We start from the raw sequence: 19,770 nt of genomic DNA, 5'->3' as shown, positions 1-19,770 counted from the left end.
ACGACTTATTATTTAAATTAACATCATTTTATAGCTCCATTTTGAGGTTCAAATATTGCTTCATATTTATGAATAACCCTGTATAATAAGTACAAACAAGCTAAAGAAATAACACACACTTAGGAGAAGAAAATACAAACAAGCTAGTTAATTCAAAGTTAAAACATCCTCTTTACTAAAATACCTAGTAATTTTCTACTATAGTTTAGAAGGTTACAATTTATGACTGAGCTTCACAGTCTTTACACAATGGAAACAATTTGGAATAAAATCCAGAATTCCCTAAGAATTCCTTATAATCAATAAATAAACTTCAATTAAAAAAAACTTACTTTGTTCCACTTCTAAAACAAATCTGGCGCATTATTTAAAATAGAAGGAAACAAAATTTTTAAGAGAATAGATTTCAAATGAGACCTGCTTTTCTGGGCACAAAGTTTACAAAAAGTGCTTACAATTTTGTCATTTTCTCGTCAAAACGATGACATTGATAAACAGGACTAGCTGCGAACCCTAGTTTGATCTCAAAGACACGTTTTGATAATTTTTCCAAAAACTATCCTCTGCGCCAACTCGAGCACCATCTTACGTGAGAATCAAACTCCTTTTAATTTAATTGTTCGGTCTTATCTGCACATTTTATCCAAAAATGCAGTCTCAATCACGCGTTAACGACTTCGTGAAGAAACAAATCAATTAAATTCTTTGCTCATTTATGGCTCATTATTTTAACTAATTTGCCATTAAATGTATGTAAACCTTAACGAGATCGTAAAAATGTTAGTGCGTTCTAGAAAGCGTGTTTAACGGAATTTACATATTTTATAATAATATTATATTTACTTCCTTAAACGTTACCGCGCCTAAAATTACATCAAACAAACGTTTTATATGTGTTTGGTAAATAAAAATTCACAGATACACCTACTCAGTTCTCATTGTCAATATTTTTTTAACTCTTATCTCGTTTTGTAATGATAAATACCTATAAGATTTCCAGAGATGGCACAGCGTTATTAAGTAGGAAATGCCTTCGTTTAGATGCCTATCTCGCAGCTTAATTCGTACAATACATTTAAATAACGGCTGTTGCATAACGAAACGAGTCAAGTTATTAACCGGAACAATTGTGCTATAGTGAAAAACAACAATAGATGAACGCATGCTTACCTGACATCGTTCGTTGATAAAAGTAACACACAACACAAGCTATCAAACCACTACTGTTTTCATAATGTCACCGTTGTTAACAGCATCAAACGTTTCGAAAGTGCCTGATGATGGACAAAACAAAGATTTTCCCTGCGGTGGGTGTAGCACCTAACTGCCGACGATCAATAATGGAGCCCTCGCGCTCTTTTTCAATTTCACACCCTCCACTGGATTGCAAGGTGGAGGGGCGGAAGCACATGGAGGGGACAAGTAATACGTAATGCGCATACATATTTTACTATCAAATTATGTTCAATTTTTACTAAAATTCGCAATAACACCTATGAATATGAAATACTTGGTGTTGATCCCAGTTAGCTTGGAGCAAGCTAGTGGATACAAAATGTTAATCTGATGCTAAAATTAAATTTGAGGCTTACATTTTTCATTGTTGCCAACTTAATTTCAGAGTCACGGGCAAAAATTCAAGGTGTGATATTTATAAATAGCCATTATTTTTGCTACTTATCATTACGGTGTGAAAAATATTCCACTTGTTTTCTGCAATTATCATCACGACTGATACGTGGTGTAATTTGTTACATTTCTAACAATGATAAAACACGCCATTCATTTATTGTTGTAGGAAATGTCAAATTTTTTGTTTCCGGTCATGAGTGCTGACAGGAAATAAATCATAATTTATGAGAACTTTTAATATTTTTTTTAGAAATGGATGAGTTAACCGTGAAAATTTGGTAATTTTCCTAATTTAAATATACATTCATGTTTGTCCCCATTAAATAGTTTTTAGTGATAGTTGTGATTAACGATTTAGTCGTAAAACAGCTTTTTATGTGTTTGGTATTATTATAGTGATCAAAGTGGCCAGTGACTTTAAAATTAAGTTGGCAACATTAAAGAATGTAGAGACAAAAGATGTGAAATGTGTCAATTTTCATATCTTTCGCCTCTATTTTATTCAGTGTGACAATTTTAATTTCAAAATCACATATTACTTTGATCATAGTATACCTACATAAAAAATGAAAATTTGTATTTTTTGGGCTTTTGTTTTTTACGAAAATGAATATGTGCATAGTAATTTTTTTCGCTCTTTTCTGATGAAATTATTTACACCATTTCCCGTTTTTTCAGAGATCTACTGTATGACATGACGAATTAAAATTAGATTGTTCTTAAAAGAACCCGCTAAGTGCCAGTATTGCGATACAATAATACAGCTGTTGCTATAAATGCAACCTTAATTGAGCGGCAAAAAAAACTTCTGAATAATATTTTAAAATTAAAACGTAATGGTTGCTCTCTTTAGAAAATAGCTATCACAATTACCTAATTATACAAGTGTTCTAATCATCTCAAAAATATTAATGACGTTTCAAAAATTTAGCCAGTTTCTAAAAAAAATTACTAAAAACTTTCGAAAACAAAGGACAAAGTTAATTTTTACTGTTTTGAAAACGCCGGTGTAAATTTTATCACAATTCTTGTCTCGATTTCTATTGAACATTAAAATTTATTTTTTTTGAATAGTGAATAGATTGAATAGATTTGATAGTGTGCTAAGTGTCAAAACCATAAACCCAAGATAAGTGATATTTTCGTTATACTGAACTCAGTGTATTGAAAATAGTTATTCAAAAAATAAGACATCAACTGACTATATTTTAATATTTTATTGTGTAGTAAATATTTCCACAACCACTTATCAAACAAAAACTTAAAAAAAAAGTAAAACATTAAAAAGGTGTTAAGTATAACTACAAAAATATTACCAATGCTTTAAATAAAATCTAATAACAATGGCACTTGGCGTTTTATACGTATAGAGGGTTATTCATCGTAGAGTTCCCGCGAAAATTTAACGTTATGCAATACAACATACAGTTTAAAGCAGCGCCTAGATTCAATTTTAAATAATTTATAATCCACGATGGCTCGATGGCATCATTGTTAAATTTTAGTAGTTAATGTCATTTCCTAATATACCCTTTTGTCAAAATTACACAGGGAAACTACTTTTTTGACAAAAAGATAAAGTTTCAAAATGACATTACCTCCCAAAATTTTATGCTCGCTATTGTACCTACATATTCAAATGATAAAAAATAGTAATGTGTAACCAAATCGGCGTTATCCCTGCTCTAAAATTTTCAGATAATTAGAGGAAAAATTACGCAGAGATTGACCACCATTAAAAAGAAACTACAAAACTTCGATTTTAAATGTTGAGGATCTGAAGAACTGAATTAGACAGAAGCACCTTTTACATTAATTTTGTTCATTTCTGACGTTTAATAAATTAAAATAAAAGTTTCCTGTTTCTAAAGTTTTTCTCTAACATTGATTTCATCAATATTTCTTCTTATAATCTTACATAGAGAACCATTAGTCATTTTGAGATTTAAATGAAATTACTTTGATTCCCTATTTGCAAAACAAGTTTGTGTTTGTGTTGCACAATATAAAATTTTCGCGGAAACTATGGTGAATAACACTGTATACAGACTGAACCAAAAATAATATTATTTTTCAAAAAAATCCTCGAACAGATCGATTTTATTTTTATAAATATATTTTAACTTTTAACACTATAGCAACATTTTGGATTTTAAGTAATGAGGTCATTTTTTTTAAAGACAACATATTTTTAACTATTTTTGATGGTAGGTACATTCCTTTATCTTTCTAGTAATCATAAAAAAATGTTATACATTTTTGGGAATTTATTACAAAACATTGAAATTTTTCATACATAAGCAATTTTTTCATTTAATTCACTCATTTCTGAATGAATTCTTTCTCTTAATTCTTCTAAGGTGTTCGGTCTGTTAAAATAGACCCTTGGGATTACCCTAAAGAAAAAAGTCTAACGGGATTAAATCAGGAAACCTCGGAGGTTTGAATAATCAAACCTCGACGATCTATCCACTTTTCGTTAAAAGTGTCATTTAAAAATTGACTTCTATCCCAAAATGTGGTGATGTCCCGTCTTGCTGAAAACATATGTTTTCAGCGAGAAGACTTAATTTCCATTGTTCGAGAAAATAGCTGCTAAATCAAATTGCAAAAAATCTAAAAGAATTCCACCCTATTTCTTCTTATGGGAATTACTATGTAAAATAAACAGAACAATTTCTTGTAAGAATTAAAATAGATAACTTTTCTGTTTATGTCAGGGATTTGTCGCTTTTTAAATTTACAGCTAGTAAAATTATTACTTTCTGTTTATTAATTATAAATAATAATGAAAATAACCGCAAAATTTCTTAGCTGAGACACTCTGTACCTACATATTTATATTTGAAATAATAATACTTTCATTTGTGTATCAGAAATTCTTGAAAAAAAATCACGTGGAAAGTACCAATCGGTGATTGCTGTCAAAAAACTGTGACGAAAAAATGGTGTGGTACCACGCCTTTTACTGGTACTTTAAACGATACTTCACCACGAGCAGTGAATTAAATAAAATTTAGGTTGGCTATTGTTCGGATTAATTTGAATCACAAGAATTTGGGATGACAAAAATTTACATAAAAACATCGTTTTCTGATTAACATTTCAGACTCTGAAACTGGTTTTAAAATTACAGAGTGTGTCAGAAATAGGTAACACGACAACCAGTTAGACACTAAACAACAAATTAGATTTATTCTCACTTGAGGATGACCACTTTGTGTTTTAAATAAAAGTTTGGTGTGACGGGCTAATCGTGTTTTTGTTCAACAAATTAGGAGGAAAAAAATAAATGTTGGTGAGTTTTTGTTGGTTAAAATTCGGTCACCTAAATCCGATGCATCCTATATAATCTAGAGAGACATTATTACTCGTAAAAATGCAAATGTCAGAAGTGTCAATTAGTAATCAAATTGATTACTGATGTTTAAAATTGTAGTCTTAATTAATTTTAAAATCAAACGTAAAACAATGCCAAAATTACTCGTAACCATCGACGAAGGCACTGTCCGTGGCAAAAAATCAAAAACTTACCTCGGAGAAACTTTCTATAGTTTCCTGGGAATCCCCTACGCCGAACCTCCAATCGGCCCCCTCCGATTCAAAGCTCCAATCCCAAAAACACCATGGAAAGGTATAAGAAACGGAACTAAAGAAGGTCCAGCTTGTCCTTCACCTCACATGTTTTTCCAGTTTTACGTAGGTTCAGAAAACAACTGTTTAAACCTAAACGTGTTTACAAAAAATTACACTTCTTTAAGACCCGTCATGGTATGGATCCACGGAGGAGCTTTTCTCATGGGAAGCAACACTAGAGACATCTTCGGGCCTGATTATCTCATGTGTGAAGACATTGTCTTGGTCTCAATCAATTACCGATTAGGAATACTAGGATTTCTGTGTCTAGAAGACCCTTCACTGGAAGTTCCAGGCAATGCGGGCATGAAAGACATGGTTTTGGCCCTGAAATGGGTCCAAAGGAACATCAAACACTTCAATGGCGATCCGAAAAATGTAACAATTTTTGGCGAAAGTGCTGGTTCGGCTTCTGTGAATTATTTATGTTTGTCACCTTTGTGTAAGGGACTTTTTCACAAAGCGATAGCCCAAAGTGGCTCTCCGTTGAACTATTGGGCTTGTGGTTCCAGAAATGCGAAAGTTGTGGCACAAATGTTAAAATTCAAGAACAGTGATGAAGAAAAACTTTTGAAATATTTGCGACAATTGTCGGCCAAAAAAATAGTAAAAGCCCAGTATGAGTTGAAAAATTATGAAGTGATGAATCCTAATCAAGTCACGTTGTTTGCTCCAGTGGTGGAAAAACCATCAAATGAACCTGCGTTTCTCCTAGAACAACCGATTGAAATCCTTAAAAAGGGTACCTTTAATAATGTTCCATTGATAATGGGGTATACAACAGGGGAAGGTATTTTGTACCAGTTAGCAATCAAAATTTTTAACGATCAGCGAGAAGTTGACTTAGAAAAAGAAATTCCTTATGATTTGAAGTGTGAAAAAGGAAGTAAAAAATCCAAAGAGTTGGCACTCAAAATCCAAAAATTCTACTTCGGGGAAGAACATATTTCACGAAAAGGTTACAAAATGGTGACGCTCAAATCAGACAATAATTTCTTGCATGGGATTCACCGACAAATTTCCTACATGAAATTGTCAAATAAGGCACCGATTTTTCTCTATCGGATGTCAGTTGAAACTAGTATTAATTTAGTTAAAAGTTTGTGTACCACAAAATGTGTTGTGTGTTCCTTCGTTTGCTTATTTTTTTCGTACAAATGTTACTCTTCTGGTCATCTTATAAGACGTTTCTTCCCTAAAGAAAAAATCGAGGGTGTTTGTCACGGAGACGACGTTTCCTACTTGTTCAATTCTTTCGCTTCTCCTAGACTTAAAAAAGGGAGTATCGAGGAGATTTCCATGCAACGTTTTGTGAAAATGTGGACGAATTTTGCAAAAACCGGTCATCCAACACCGGTTAAAACCGATCTTGTGAATATCCTCTGGGAACCAATAACTCACGATAGTGATTTTTACCTCGATATTGGGCGAGAATTGAAAATGGGTAAAAACCCGGATTGTGACCGAATGCAGTTTTGGGACTCTTTTTATAGTAATTAGGCCTCGTCGCGCCACTGGTGAAACCTTGTACTTTACCGTTACACATTCCAAATTCATTTAACAGCAATCAAAGAGAAAGAGCGGTGAAATGCGATAGATAAAACATCAAGTAAAATTTTATATATGGATGCGAATAGAAGACAACTGGGGTTTTATGATACGATTTCTTAGCAATTTTGTAAAATTTTTCAGTCTTTCAAGTTCATAGAACAAGAGGTAGATGGGTTTGTGCCCTAGAAAACCGCGAGATGCGCATTGTAGAGGGGACTATCCATTGCCTGCCTTGGCAGGTGTAATTCTCGTTCACTTTGATTCGGTGTTTCGTGTTTTGTGGTAGTGTCAAGCCTGGAGAAGAGAAAAATCAATTGGTGGACTTATGACACACGGATTTTAAAATGTAAGTCCTGTGATTATGAAGAGTAGAAAGTTTTGTGCAATGACCGGTTGTTAATTTCCTTATTGACAAGTGACTGCCATAGACCTACAAAAATAGCCTTGGCAGTAAATTTCAATGCTCTGTAAGAATAACACTAATAAATACAAAGTCTAATGTTTTTTTGTGTTTTGTTTTGTTTAAATAATAATAATATAAAACAATATAAAGGTATTAAAGTGAAAAGCGCCAATTTGCAAAGGAAAATTTGATAGATGGAACAATTTCTTTTTCTGTTATTTTCATTTCACTTTAACAAGTAGGTACAGTTATTTGTTATGTTCTTAATACAATGCTTTTCATATGAAAGTTTGAAAATAACATGATTTCATATTGTAAAAAAACTATAACATGGAATAACTCAATAGTCATCGGGCCGTGAGGGTTAATTGCAAAGCAAAATTAGTTAAAATTAATCATGTGTTTTGCAATTATTCATAACAATCTGTACCTGCGGGCTACAGGTGAATATTTTTGTATGAGGTTTCCGTTGTTTTTTCTTTTACGCTCAAACAAACATAATTTATTTTACTAGTTGTGGAACATAATGCCGATTATAAATATTTTGTTAAAGTGCACTTTTCACCAAATTTACCCAATATTCAAATTCAAATTTGAAATAAATTTCTCAATTATGTTAAAAACGTACTAAAGACGTCATCTTTCACCACGTGTAATTTTTAAGGGCTTAACGCAGCGAAACTTTTGCGATTTTCAATCCACACTGATTGTCAAAAAAAAAAAACAGAGCAGAAGGGATGATCGTCCGAAATTGACCTTTTGTTTAAATAAAATATTCAACCAAATGCGAGATTTTTTCTCGAATTCTAAAGCAGTTTTAATTTGTATGCTCATTTCACGTCAACTTTATTGTTAAAATCAAAAAAATTACAAGTAAATATTTTATTAATGCATTTTTTTATAAATAGTATCCCAAAAATTGTTGTCTTAGAATTCACACTACGAACTCATACTACGAAGTGTTTTTTTAATAATAGAGTCTGAGTAACCAATACTGAAAAATTGACTGAAAAATCTAGGCCTTACTTCGACTTTTTCTCGACAGTAATTCATACTTATAAAAAAAGAGATGATCTTTTCCTCTTGCAAATAAATGATTTAGGTTTTATAACTCTTACCCCGAATTTATTGTAATTTCAGAACAAACTTTACGGTTTTTTGGGTTATTTTTTTTAATTAAAATTAAATTTTCCAGTAAAGTGAATTCCAGTTTATTTTAAGAGTAAAAATTGATATTTCTTTTATTTTACTCCAGAGGGAATAAAGTACCAGATTATTAGTCCTCCCTGTTGGAAGGAAATTGTTTTTTTCTTATTTTGCTTTGACACATTTCGGAAAATTATTAAAAAAAAAACGTAACATGTTTATTTGTGACTCATTCAGTATTGTAACAATAAGAAATCACAAGTTGCAAAGACAGTTTTCATTCACTGTAGTTACAGACAATTACTTTTTCCGACATAATTATCACATTCATTACACCTAACGTGTAAATTGTTTAAAGCAATTAATACGTTAACTAGGATATAAAGTATAACACTGATATTTGTTCTAAAATTGAAAAGGGAAATTATTTGAAAAAAAAAAGAAGATTGGCGTGATCTCACTGCGCTTTGTTGAAATTGTGAATGGAATTATTATTCTGTGGTTGTTATTCATCGCTATTTCAATAGAGTGTAGCAACAACACTGATACAGAATGGCAATTATTACAGAACATAAATAATTAGCATAATCAATAATTTCGGTACTCACAAACAAATAAAAAACTTGCTGAAGGTTTTCATGTCAACTGGTTCATCATTGAGCTATTTGTATTAAAACTAAAAAACATGGTGTTTGTTGAACTGGTTTCTCAATATCTACCTGTACAATTCATAAACATTTGGTTTTTCCGCACTCTCTAATTTAATAGTCAAAAGTTTAAATAATCATGATATTCGTAATATTACAATCTAAACATTAATAAGTGATTTGTTATTCAAATCGTTTTTGTTTTAACGGGACCTACATATTTTTTTCAAACACTACCTATACCAAGTCCAACACTATTAACTGTTAGATAACACAAAATCATTCAGTACGAATATAATTATTATTATTGACAAAAACGAATATAAACTAATATACAGGATGTCTCGCGAGGAAGTGCAAATATTTTAACCATACATTAACCATCAAAAATAAATTAATACGTATTTTTATTTTGTTTTTTTTTGTTATTTATTTAATACACTGAATCATTCTATAAACGAAATAAAAAACAAATTTCTCAATACGTATGCGGGTTTTTTGAAATCCACAAGCAAAAAGAATCATTAACATTATTTTTAGACCTGTTATACAATAAATGATCGTTTCGGTATTCCCATTTGTATGTCTTTTGTATTGTCTTTTCGAACCAACTCAAGCAAAAATACAGGTAAAATGTGGAATGTTAAGTAGATCCTTTTGGCACTAAAAATATTTTCATCTTAAAAACTCCTTCCACTCAATTAATTTCATTTAATTTTAATAAATTTTTGATGAAATCCAACTAAGAAGAAACATTTTTTAGCCAACATCCAACACTCTTATATAATATTTCATAATTTTAATGAATAAGGTATAACTTAAAAAAGTAATCCACTTACCATAAATAACTATAACATTTTTAATTTAATAAAAATTCATGTGCTGTGAAATCGAAATTAGAAAAAGTCAGCTTCGATCTGAATCTGAAGCCATTTCGAAACTTATCAAACATTTCACTTTATTACACGTAATTGAAAAAAACATGACCTTTGATGCAATTTCTTGATTTTGCAAAATTACCAAATACATATATAAAATTACTTTAGATTAGTGTTAGTAGGTTGATATTCTAACGAATAATATTTATAAAAACAAATATTCTGAAATTTGGTGGTTACTATTAACGAAAGAGAAATAAAGCAATGAACGCAAATGTTTTGATGAAATATCGCACGCACCTGCTAATTAAAATACCAACTTTTGAAAAGTACCTTTATTTTGTTTCAAATCACCGCCTTATCCCACTTTCCCATATCCGAAGTATTTGGGGCATTTTACAAATCATGACATTTTCAATATTCAAAATTTGAGTTCACTGATCTGCTATTTTGGTATTCTTAAATCATAATAAAAGTATTATAACGGAAATGCGACAGCGGAAACACAAAATTGAGGCTGCTCGTTGATGCTTTTTGTTGACACCTTTCCCAACTTTCCATGTGAGTAACGATTATCAAAGAAAGCGTGAAAAACCATTGGTAGAAAATAAAACAACAATGAATCATGGTTTTGCGTAAAACATGGAAGATAAGGTTATTAATTTTGTTTATTTAACTTAATCCCCAGTTATTTAAATAACTAAAAAAATGCTAAAACGTAAAAATTAGAATCATAATGAAGAACCATATTTTTTGTTACATAAAAAATAAGTGAATTTTTACCATCAACTCTCCAATTTTCTCTTTAAAGCATTTTAAATTTTTCTTTATAAATATTTTTCCTCTTCCAATTTTAGCTTAAAGTCGATCATTGTCTATATATTTTTTAAACCATACTACTTTTAATTTGTCTGGTAAGATTCTGTTAAAACGAAATATTACATATTTTTATCCATAGGTGAATATAGGTTTACGCTGGTAACTAATCTCTGTTCTACATCAGTTTTAACAATTTTTTTAATCACCTATTTCTGATTAAACATTTCTATTGCAAATTTGGCTGGATTTTAATAAGTTTCTCTAGCATTTTTTTAACGTTTCTATAAATTTTAAAGCATACCAATTTGATTAGCTATCGCCTTAAGTTGTTGGAACTAAGTGTTTGATCGGAAGAGGCGCCCAAAACACCAATTTCATGGTACTTAACGGTAACTCAGTCTGAATTCAGCTAAAACTGGATCCGGTTACCGTGCGTGGGTTGTGATTTGATGGGACATCAGCTGATCGAAGGGCCTTGACCCAGGACGGTTACAGACACGCGCGATGGTCGCACTCGTAGCCTAGTTTTATCCAGTGGCGTGCAATATTACACTGCTTAACACAAAAATTGTTCACTCAAATGAGGACAATATTTAGTTTGTACACCATAAAATTTTATGATGATTATACAAACAGACGACCCTTCCAGTCGATTATTTTGGCACGCTTGTGTGATTTTTTGCAGACAGGATCAGAATTGCTGCCTAACAATTGTATCACAATTTTGGAAAAGCGTTAATTTTAAAGCTATTGGGAAATTCTAATACTGTAAACATCAATTGAAATTTAAATGACACTCAGTTTTTAAATATAAACATTTTTTCACACGGACAGAGGGACGTTGTAAATATTAACGAACTACCCTTGTCACAACATCCTATTGTGAAGGCCAATCATCCATAGTATCATGGTAAAATTTTATGGTGTACAAAGAGAACGTCGCAAATATACAGGATGTAAAAAAAGATTGTAAAACACTACTTCAAAAAATTAAAGGAACAAAAATTTTTCCTAAATTTTTTAGTGATTTATGAAAGGCTGTATCTCACCGAAAATGGTCGTATCTAGATTAAAAAAACATTTTGAAGCTTTAAGTTTCTAGTTTTGAGATTTTCTGGCAATTTTTTCTGTGCTACGGCTAGCACGCATTCCTATAAGTAATAGCACGAGAAAAAAAAAATCAATTTTTTTTTTGTTTTTGGTCCACAGACTTGGGGATTTTTTTTAGTTAAGTCAATGCATAGGCGAATAACCTGTTCTTCATCTTTAATATGCTTTTTTCATATTCTCTTTACGTCAATTTGTCGCTGAGATATCTGACTTTAAATGAAAAAAATCCTTTTGTCTTTGATCATCGATATCTCAGCAACCAATGATCACACACAGACTATAAGGGTAGTGTCAAAAACTGGAATAAATGTTTTATAAGATCCTTTTATCATTTTGTGAAAAATATGTTTTTTTCACTCTCAACACTGATTTAAAGAAAAGAGAAAAAAGTAACTTTTTACGTTGTTTTAGTAAATGTACCGCGTATTTAGTAATATTGATGGGGAGACTAATGTTTTTTTTTTCGCGAACTAACGGTTTCGGAGATATCGAATGAGAAATTTTTTTTATCCGCTGAATTTATTGGGTAAAAATGTCTCATTTTTTATCATAGTCCCTTTAAATAGTCTCGAGGAGCTGCAAATACGCATAATTCAGCAATGCTAACGAAATCCAAGTCAATAAGGAAGTTTTAGAAAGAGTTTGAATAACCTTCAGACGAAGATGTCGTGCTCGTGTGGAAATAAAGGAAGGGCACTTTAAACATCTTCTGTAAAGTTAAATTTTGTATTTACTAGAAGCTTCTCTTTTTTGTTTGGATAGATTGCAAATAAATGTATCAAAAAACGGATATTCTTCGATATTTTATAAACCGTTACTTTGCGGACCCATGTTTATTAAGACTTTTTTATTTGTTTTGATCTATACTACACTACTCCAAAAAAATGAAAGGAAGGTAACATTTTCCTAAATTTTTTGGTGATATTTGAAAGGCTGTAACTCATCGAAAAATGGTCGCATCTGGATTAAAAAGAAACTATTTTGAAGCTTTAAGTTTCTAGTTTTGAGATATTTTGGTAAAAAAATTTCTGGGCTACGGTTATCTGGGCTACGGTTATCACGCGAGAAAAACAAATTCTAAAATTTTTTGTTTTTGCTTTTGGTCCACGGACGTGGGGATTTTTTTTAGTTCAGTCAATCCATAGGCCGGATAGCCTGTTCATTCATCTTTTATATGCTTTTTTCATATTCTCTTTACGTCAATTTGTCGCTGAGATTTGACTTTAAATGAAAAAAGATCCTTTTGTCTTTGATCATCGATATCTCAGCAACTAATGACTACACCGAGAATATAAGGGTAGTGTCAAAAACTGGAATAAATGTCTTACAAGATCCTTAGATAACTTAATTTTTTTTTCACCCTCAACATTAATTTAAAGAAAAGAGAAAAAAGTAACTCTTTACTTTGTTTTAGTAAATTTACTGCGTATTCACTAATATTGATGGGGAGACTAATGTTTTTAGGTGTTTTTACAGCTTCATGTACCCCTCATATCCCTGTAAATTTTTAAATCGATCCATTAAACCATTTTCTCGGACCGATTGATCAAAGTTTTACAAAAGAATTAAAGGAACAATTGCAATTGAATATTGTCAATCTTCGTCAAAATAAGAAAAACAATTTTCAGCCTTTTAATAATCATCAAAATTTTTGTTCCTTTAATTTTTTGGAGTAATGTATTACCTCCAGGAATATTTGACAATCTTTTTTTAGCAGCCTGTACATCTGATCTTTTCAATTTCAGATACAAATTATGAGATTGATACCATGGATCCTGTTGGGGTTGATATCGTGGACGTCGGCTCAAGGGGAGTTACCCACCCCCGAAGACAAACCAAATGAAGCTAAACTGATGTCCAAGATAACAGTAGGCAATGCTCCCATTGAACAAAGAAATTATCAAGTGGCACCCTCGCCCTATAATTTACCGGAACAAAGCGAACCCTACAACATTGCCTTCGAGTATCACAATTACGATCAAATGACGAGATTTCTCAGAGCAACGACGTCCAAATATCCCTCTTTAACAGCTTTGTACTCAATTGGAAAGTCAGTACAAGGTTCGTATTTCACTATACACGGTTTTCATTTTCATAATTGCTCTTGATCTCCAAAAAATGTTCACAGTCAATGTAGGAATTTTTTTCTTTATCAAAAGATATAACGTGTTGGTGCATATTATTATTTTGAACACCTGAATGACCGTATCTGAATAAACACAATCTTTTTACTTTTATTTATTTCCGTTCTTTTCAACGAACGTTTTTTACATTTCAGGGAGAGACTTGTGGGTGATGGTAGTTTCGGCTTCTCCATATGAACATATGATTGGGAAGCCTGATGTTAAGTATGTTGCAAATATGCATGGAAACGAAGCTGTCAGCAGAGAACTTATGCTACATCTCATACATGTAAGTAGTTTCTTTAACAAATTTGTTAAATCCATGTTTATTTTTTAGCACCTGGTAACCAATTACCACACCGATCCTTACATTCGCTGGTTGATGGATAACACAAGAATCCACATCATGCCTTCAATGAACCCTGACGGTTTTGAAGTTGCCAAAGAAGGCGCTTGCGACGGTGGTCAAGGCCGTTACAACGCTCGTGGTTTTGACTTGAACCGAAATTTCCCAGATTACTTCAAACAAAACAATAAAAGAACGCAACCAGAAACAGAAGCGGTTAAGGAATGGGTTTCAAAAATCCAATTCGTCCTATCGGGAAGTTTACACGGAGGTGCTTTAGTCGCTAGTTATCCATTCGATAACACTCCGAACTCACGTAAGTTGGCCACCACTGTTCTGTTAAAACATTTTACTTTATCATTACACTAGTTATTTATGCTGCAAGGACTGTGTAGGTCTTCAGCATTGTGTTCTTGTAAGTCACTGATTCACATGAAATTGGGTGTCGGAGAAATTAATTAATTAACAAGAATCAAAGTGTTTCAGAGCTACGCATCCTCACCATCTTTGACACCAGATGATGACGTTTTCAAACATTTGGCTTTGACCTATTCTACTAATCATGCGAAGATGAGTCGTGGAGTCGCTTGCAGGTCGTCACAGCAGGGATTCAGAAGGGTAATTTTTTGTTTGTTCTCGAAGTTTTCCATACCCTTTTCTGTACCTTTTAGACTTTTATGGATGAATATGTGTTCTTCTTTTGATTCCTCCTCACACATTTTGGTATGTTTTCTTCACATTTCTTCATTTTCTCTTTCCAATATAATCTGCATTCGGGTCGTAATCACACTTTTTCCATGTTTCTATCGAATTTTTGCTCTTTTCATTATTTCATTAGTATGTATTCTAGCGTTTTTCTATCTAACACAACCTTCTAAAATAATTTTTGCCATTATTTCTATTCTAGCTCTTTGAAGGTTGTAGGCAATTATCATTATTTTTCCACTTTTCTTTCTAGTCTTATTAAATAAATGCGCACGATTTTGTCTACATTTTCATTTCAACTTATTTTTCCCTTTCTAATTCCCATTATTTTTATTTGTTCTAAATGAATTCAATAATTGGTGTTACCATCGGCAACATTTCTTTTCACAATTTCTCTCTCCTACGTATAATCCACTCCTCGTTTCCATTTCCCTGTTCTTCCACTACTTTAACTTTCTTCAATCTTTGTATTACTTTCATTACTTCTTTTTTATTTTTTCGTTTTCCCTTCTTACTATTTTGTTTCCCTTTTTGCCTGTCTTTCTTTTTCCTATACAGGTGTCCCAACGAGTTAGTAAAGTCTATTATTTACCTTTAAATGTTAAAATTTTACAAAATCTACATAGGCAATTAGTAAATACTAGTCTAGTGCATCGCCTGAAATTATTTTCAACTATACAGCGTGTCCCAAAAAGTTACAATACAAGCTTATGTTTCTTGGCATTTTTGAATATAGCTTTTAAGCTCAATGTTTGAAGCTAAACTTCTATTGGTCGATTTTGCTTAGTTTTTGAAATATGTTGATTTTCATGTCAAAAACACTTTTTTTTAAACATTTGTTACACAAAACATTAAGGCAGCTAGAAAAAAACTTTTTTACCACTGTAACGAGGACTTTACGAACTTTAAAACTGTAACATTTTTTTTAACATTTCAGTCGAAATAAAAAAAATGTTAAGTTGTTAAATAATTTGAAAAATTAAATAAAACACCTATTTTTTTTATTTTTGCATCTAACAGACTGATAATAAGAAAAAACTTTTTTACCACTGTAACGAGGACTTTATGAACTTTAAAGCAGTAACATTTTTTTTAACATTTCAGTCGAAATTAAAAAAAAATGTAAAAGGTTGTTAAATAATTTGAAAAATTAAATAAAACACCTAATTTTTTTATTTTTGTATCTAATAGACTGATAAATTATCGATCTAAAACAATAAATTTTGATGTGTAGAATTGATAAATTAAAAGATATTTAGCTTTAAATGTTAATTGTGGCAACAATGTCTATCATTAAAATGAGCTCTTATTTGGGATTCGTCCAGAGATGTAAAAGCCGAAATAAATATTAAAATTCGAATTGTTTTGTTGTAGAAATAACGAATAATGGATTTCAGTATAACATAAATGTGATTATTGAGTAATACTTTTTCCAACTCTTGTGCAAATGCACACTTTTTGGCTATTGAAATAATATTTTTTTTTAATATAAAAATCTTTTTAGTTATTAATTGTAGGCACTTAAAAGTAAATGTTTTTGGAAAGATAATTTAATATTCTCGTAATTATCTATAATCTCTTAGATGTAGAAACAAAAAAATAGGATGTTCCATTTAAATTTTTACGTTATTTAACTTTTAACAAACTTCAGTTTTTATCTATGCAAGTGCAATATACTAAAAAAATGTTATATATAGTCTTAAAGTTTGTACATTTTGCTTTGCAGTTATAAAAAAAAATCTAGTTGCCTTAGATTTTCTATAATAATTTTTTAATAGAGTATGTTTTCATCAAAAAAATCAACCTGTTTCAAAAATCAAGCTAAATCGACCAATAGAAGTTTAGAACACTAGTTCAGTGTTTATCAATTTCCTATATACATTTTTTTTAAAACTTTAACAATTAAAGGTTAATAATAAACTTACCAACTCGCTGGGTAAGTATTTTTGTACTTCTTTCTTCTCGTTTCACTCATTTTTTTTCCTTGTGAAATCAGTAACTCAAATCAATTCCCACTTCCAGGGAATTACAAATGGCGCCGAGTGGTACCCCCTAACCGGAGGAATGCAAGACTTCAACTACGTCTGGTACGGTTGCATGGAAGTCACTCTAGAAGTATCTTGTTGCAAATATCCCCCAGCAAACGAACTACCAAAATATTGGGAAGACAATCGCATGGTAAACACTTCTTTTGCGAAAACAATTACTTTAATATTAAATTGTAGTCGTTGATTAAATTCCTTGCCGAAGCCCATCGTGGTGTCCATGGGTTTGTTATGGACGAAAATGGTAATCCTGTCGAAAAAGCCTCGCTCAAAATAAAAAGCCGCGATGTGGGCTTCCAGTCCACAAAATATGGCGAATTTTGGAGGATCTTAATGCCGGGAGTGTACAAACTCGAGGTTTACGCTGATGGTTATGTCCCCCGAGAGGTGGACGTCATGGTTGTGGAACAACACCCAACTCTTGTGAACGTGACTTTGCACACAGCTAAGGTATGAGGCATTTATTTAGACTGAGAGCTGGTAGTCGTTTTACCATTTATCATACCTGGGTACAAAAACTTGAAGTTTTTGCTGTTTTTTAGGAATACAATTGAAGTAAACCTCATGAAAACTGATAAAACTCAAAATAGTTAATATTTGTCAAAAATGATTTTTCCCAGAGCAATTGCAATTTATGAGGAAAATATTGACTGTTTTAACATCACACTTTGGAATGTGAAAGTTATCATTATTTAGTATTTAATTACAAATTTACATACAGGGCTGTTCGGTCCAAGTCGCCCCGGCCTATAACACCTAAACTTACTTTTTCTTTCAAAAACTAAATTTTCAAATAATACTATTCATTCCTCGTTTTTTTAGTAAATGCATCAAATTTTTTTTGGCACATCCGGTGTAGCCGGAAATGCTACCAAATTTAGTTTTTCAAATGGAACACCTACGCTTTTTTTCCTCTAAACAATATTAATTGGCATGAAAAATACAGTAAACCACTATTTATTACATTTTACTTTACATAATGCACCCGGAAAACAATTTAAATTTTTGAATTTTATTGCAAATTTTGCAACGTAGGCGGAGTTACTTGTCAAGGTATTCATGCAAAAACCAATATGCTTGGATACCGTTTAATTGTTATTTTGACAAAGCCTAATTTGTCAATAAATCTTATTGAGATCTTTAATAATGGATGATATTAATTACGACGAATTGGTAGATCAGCTTGAAGTGTTTTTTAAGTGCAATAAAAATAGAGCGAAAGCTGAAAGACAATATAGAGAAAAATACTCAAATAGAGTTCACCCAAATCGTTGAAAATTTAGTCGAATTGAAAAACAACTGAGACGAATACGTTCGCTTCTTAAAACTAAAAAAGCTGTAGTTCTTAGTGAAGAACAAGAAAATACAAATCTGAATGTTCTGTTATCAGTCGAAGAAAATCCAAGTGTTTCTATAAGAAAACTCGCTCATCAACTGACAAATTAGATTTGTAAAACCAACAATTAAATTGTATCCAAGCATTTTTTTATTCACACCTTTCCTTTAAAATTAAAAATCAGGCTACGAGACCAATTTCCTTGTAAAATTCTAAGATTTAAGATTTTTTTGATTGCATTGTGTTACGCAAAATGTAATAAATAGTGGTTTACAGTATTTTTCATGTCAATTATTATTGTTTGGAGGAAAAAAACATAGGTGTTCCATTTGGAAAACTAAATTTGGTAGCATTTCCGGCAACACCGGATGTGCTAAAAAAATTTAATACATTTATTAAGAAAGACAAGAATAAATATTATTACTTAAATATTTACTTTTTGAAAAAAAGAAGTAAGTTTAGGTCTTATCAGCCGGGGCGACTTGGACCGAACACCTGTATATCAATAATGGTAACTATCACTTTTCACAGTAAAGATTTTTTTAATTCTAAAAAACGCCGTGTTCAGGTATGATAATATCTTATAGCCAGCTTTTAGCAAAGTATTTTAGGGGTTTAGAGGTGGTGGCACACCTTTTGTACATACTGAATTTCAGCCTGGGGACAGTTTTAAAAGACCGGTCACTTCTCCACCGATCACAATGCTATCGCCCGAAGCGGCACCCTCTTCAAATGTAGACTTTTCTTTTCCACAAGACTAACATTTATGTATATATTTTTAACATGTTGTCGCGATATTTTTAACAAATTGATTGTAGAGAAAGGATGGAAATTTTTATCGCCCACAACAACAGCCGCCCTTTTACCACCGACAGCCAGTTCATCAACATCCTCAACAGCCGGGTTTCATATCTTCCATAACTAGTGGATTTAATAATTTGGTTAGTTTCTTCGGATAAGTTAACGTATTTGATACGTTTTAATTTTTGCATTATTTATTTTGTATTTATGAGTAAGTTTCCTAAGTCTCAGGTTGCTCAAGGAGCTTTCACAAACTTATTTTAAGAAGAAAGGCCTTGATTTACGATTTTCTGTTCAAAATCTACTGTTAAGTATATTTTATCAAACGTTGTTGACTTCCCTTGTTATAGACTGTTAATAATGTTAAGAAATAAAGTAATACACTATCTAATTAAGTTTTTATTGAACATAAAATATTACAAAGTTTCTGGAGGAGATGCTTCTTTAGCCTTGTGAAATGCGGCAATTAGAGCAGTGAGTTGAATATTTTCATTAGCTCCCTGAACTAAACGATATTCAATTTCCGCTAGATTATTTAACAACGATAGCATAATTTCTAGGGGAAATTCAACTAAAACAAATCAATAAATTT

At 31.5% G+C, this 19,770-nt stretch overlaps 3 protein-coding genes across 7 annotated transcripts in view; 2 read left to right on the top strand and 1 right to left on the bottom strand.

The window, feature by feature from the left end:
- The window catches only part of LOC123004350 (replication factor C subunit 5-like), a 29,876-nt gene that overhangs the window by 4,498 nt on the left and 5,608 nt on the right, over positions 1-19,770 (bottom strand). The window contains exon 1 of one of the 3 annotated variants that reach the window (XM_044397579.1): positions 1,171-1,582. The exons of 1 other annotated variant lie outside the window; for it this stretch is intronic. In XM_044397579.1, the coding sequence (XP_044253514.1) occupies positions 1,171-1,177 (7 nt within the window). In that variant the 5' untranslated portion in view covers positions 1,178-1,582. Of the gene's footprint in view, positions 1-1,170; positions 1,583-19,557; positions 19,750-19,770 lie in introns of those variants that run through there. One more of the 3 variants, XM_044397580.1, reaches the window with a different exon arrangement.
- LOC123004347 (acetylcholinesterase-like) lies at positions 5,029-6,768 on the top strand. Of its 2 annotated transcripts, none has more exons than XM_044397573.1 (2): positions 5,029-5,266; positions 5,326-6,768. In XM_044397573.1, the coding sequence occupies exon 2, from the start codon at positions 5,401-5,403 to the stop codon at positions 6,766-6,768; it is 1,368 nt and encodes a 455-aa protein (XP_044253508.1). In that variant the 5' UTR covers positions 5,029-5,266; positions 5,326-5,400. The 2 variants fall into 2 exon arrangements, with proteins under 2 accessions (XP_044253508.1, XP_044253509.1); XM_044397574.1 differs by having other exon boundaries at positions 5,029-5,331; positions 5,394-6,768.
- LOC123004349 (carboxypeptidase M-like) lies at positions 7,033-19,569 on the top strand. Of its 2 annotated transcripts, XM_044397576.1 has the most exons (9): positions 7,033-7,165; positions 13,568-13,883; positions 14,101-14,234; positions 14,283-14,607; positions 14,770-14,909; positions 17,019-17,174; positions 17,222-17,491; positions 19,034-19,145; positions 19,196-19,333. In XM_044397576.1, the coding sequence occupies exons 2-8, from the start codon at positions 13,577-13,579 to the stop codon at positions 19,136-19,138; spliced, it is 1,437 nt and encodes a 478-aa protein (XP_044253511.1). In that variant the 5' UTR covers positions 7,033-7,165; positions 13,568-13,576; the 3' UTR covers positions 19,139-19,145; positions 19,196-19,333. The 2 variants fall into 2 exon arrangements, with proteins under 2 accessions (XP_044253511.1, XP_044253510.1); XM_044397575.1 differs by lacking the exon at positions 19,034-19,145 and having other exon boundaries at positions 7,034-7,165; positions 19,196-19,569.

The sequence above is a fragment of the Tribolium madens genome, unplaced genomic scaffold (assembly GCF_015345945.1).
Source record: "Tribolium madens isolate multiple individuals breed KSU strain unplaced genomic scaffold, Tmad_KSU_1.1 Scaffold_1;HRSCAF=32;Tcas5.2_LG8, whole genome shotgun sequence".
NCBI lineage: Eukaryota > Metazoa > Arthropoda > Insecta > Coleoptera > Tenebrionidae > Tribolium > Tribolium madens.
The sequence above is the reverse complement of the archived record's forward strand: the minus strand, read 5'-3'. Positions and strand labels throughout refer to the sequence as shown.

What these genes read in the sequence shown, in the direction of transcription:
- LOC123004347 (XM_044397573.1), top strand. Translation starts at nt 5,401, where the DNA reads ATGGTATGGATCCACGGAGGAGCTTTTCTCATGGGAAGCAACACTAGA.
- LOC123004349 (XM_044397575.1), top strand. Translation starts at nt 13,577, where the DNA reads ATGAGATTGATACCATGGATCCTGTTGGGGTTGATATCGTGGACGTCG. An exon ending in CGATAACACTCCGAACTCAC is followed by an intron (nt 14,608 to 14,769) that starts GTAAGTTGGCCA and finishes CAAGAATCAAAG; the next exon opens with TGTTTCAGAGCTACGCATCC. An exon ending in TGACTTTGCACACAGCTAAG is followed by an intron (nt 17,492 to 19,195) that starts GTATGAGGCATT and finishes AATTGATTGTAG; the next exon opens with AGAAAGGATGGAAATTTTTA.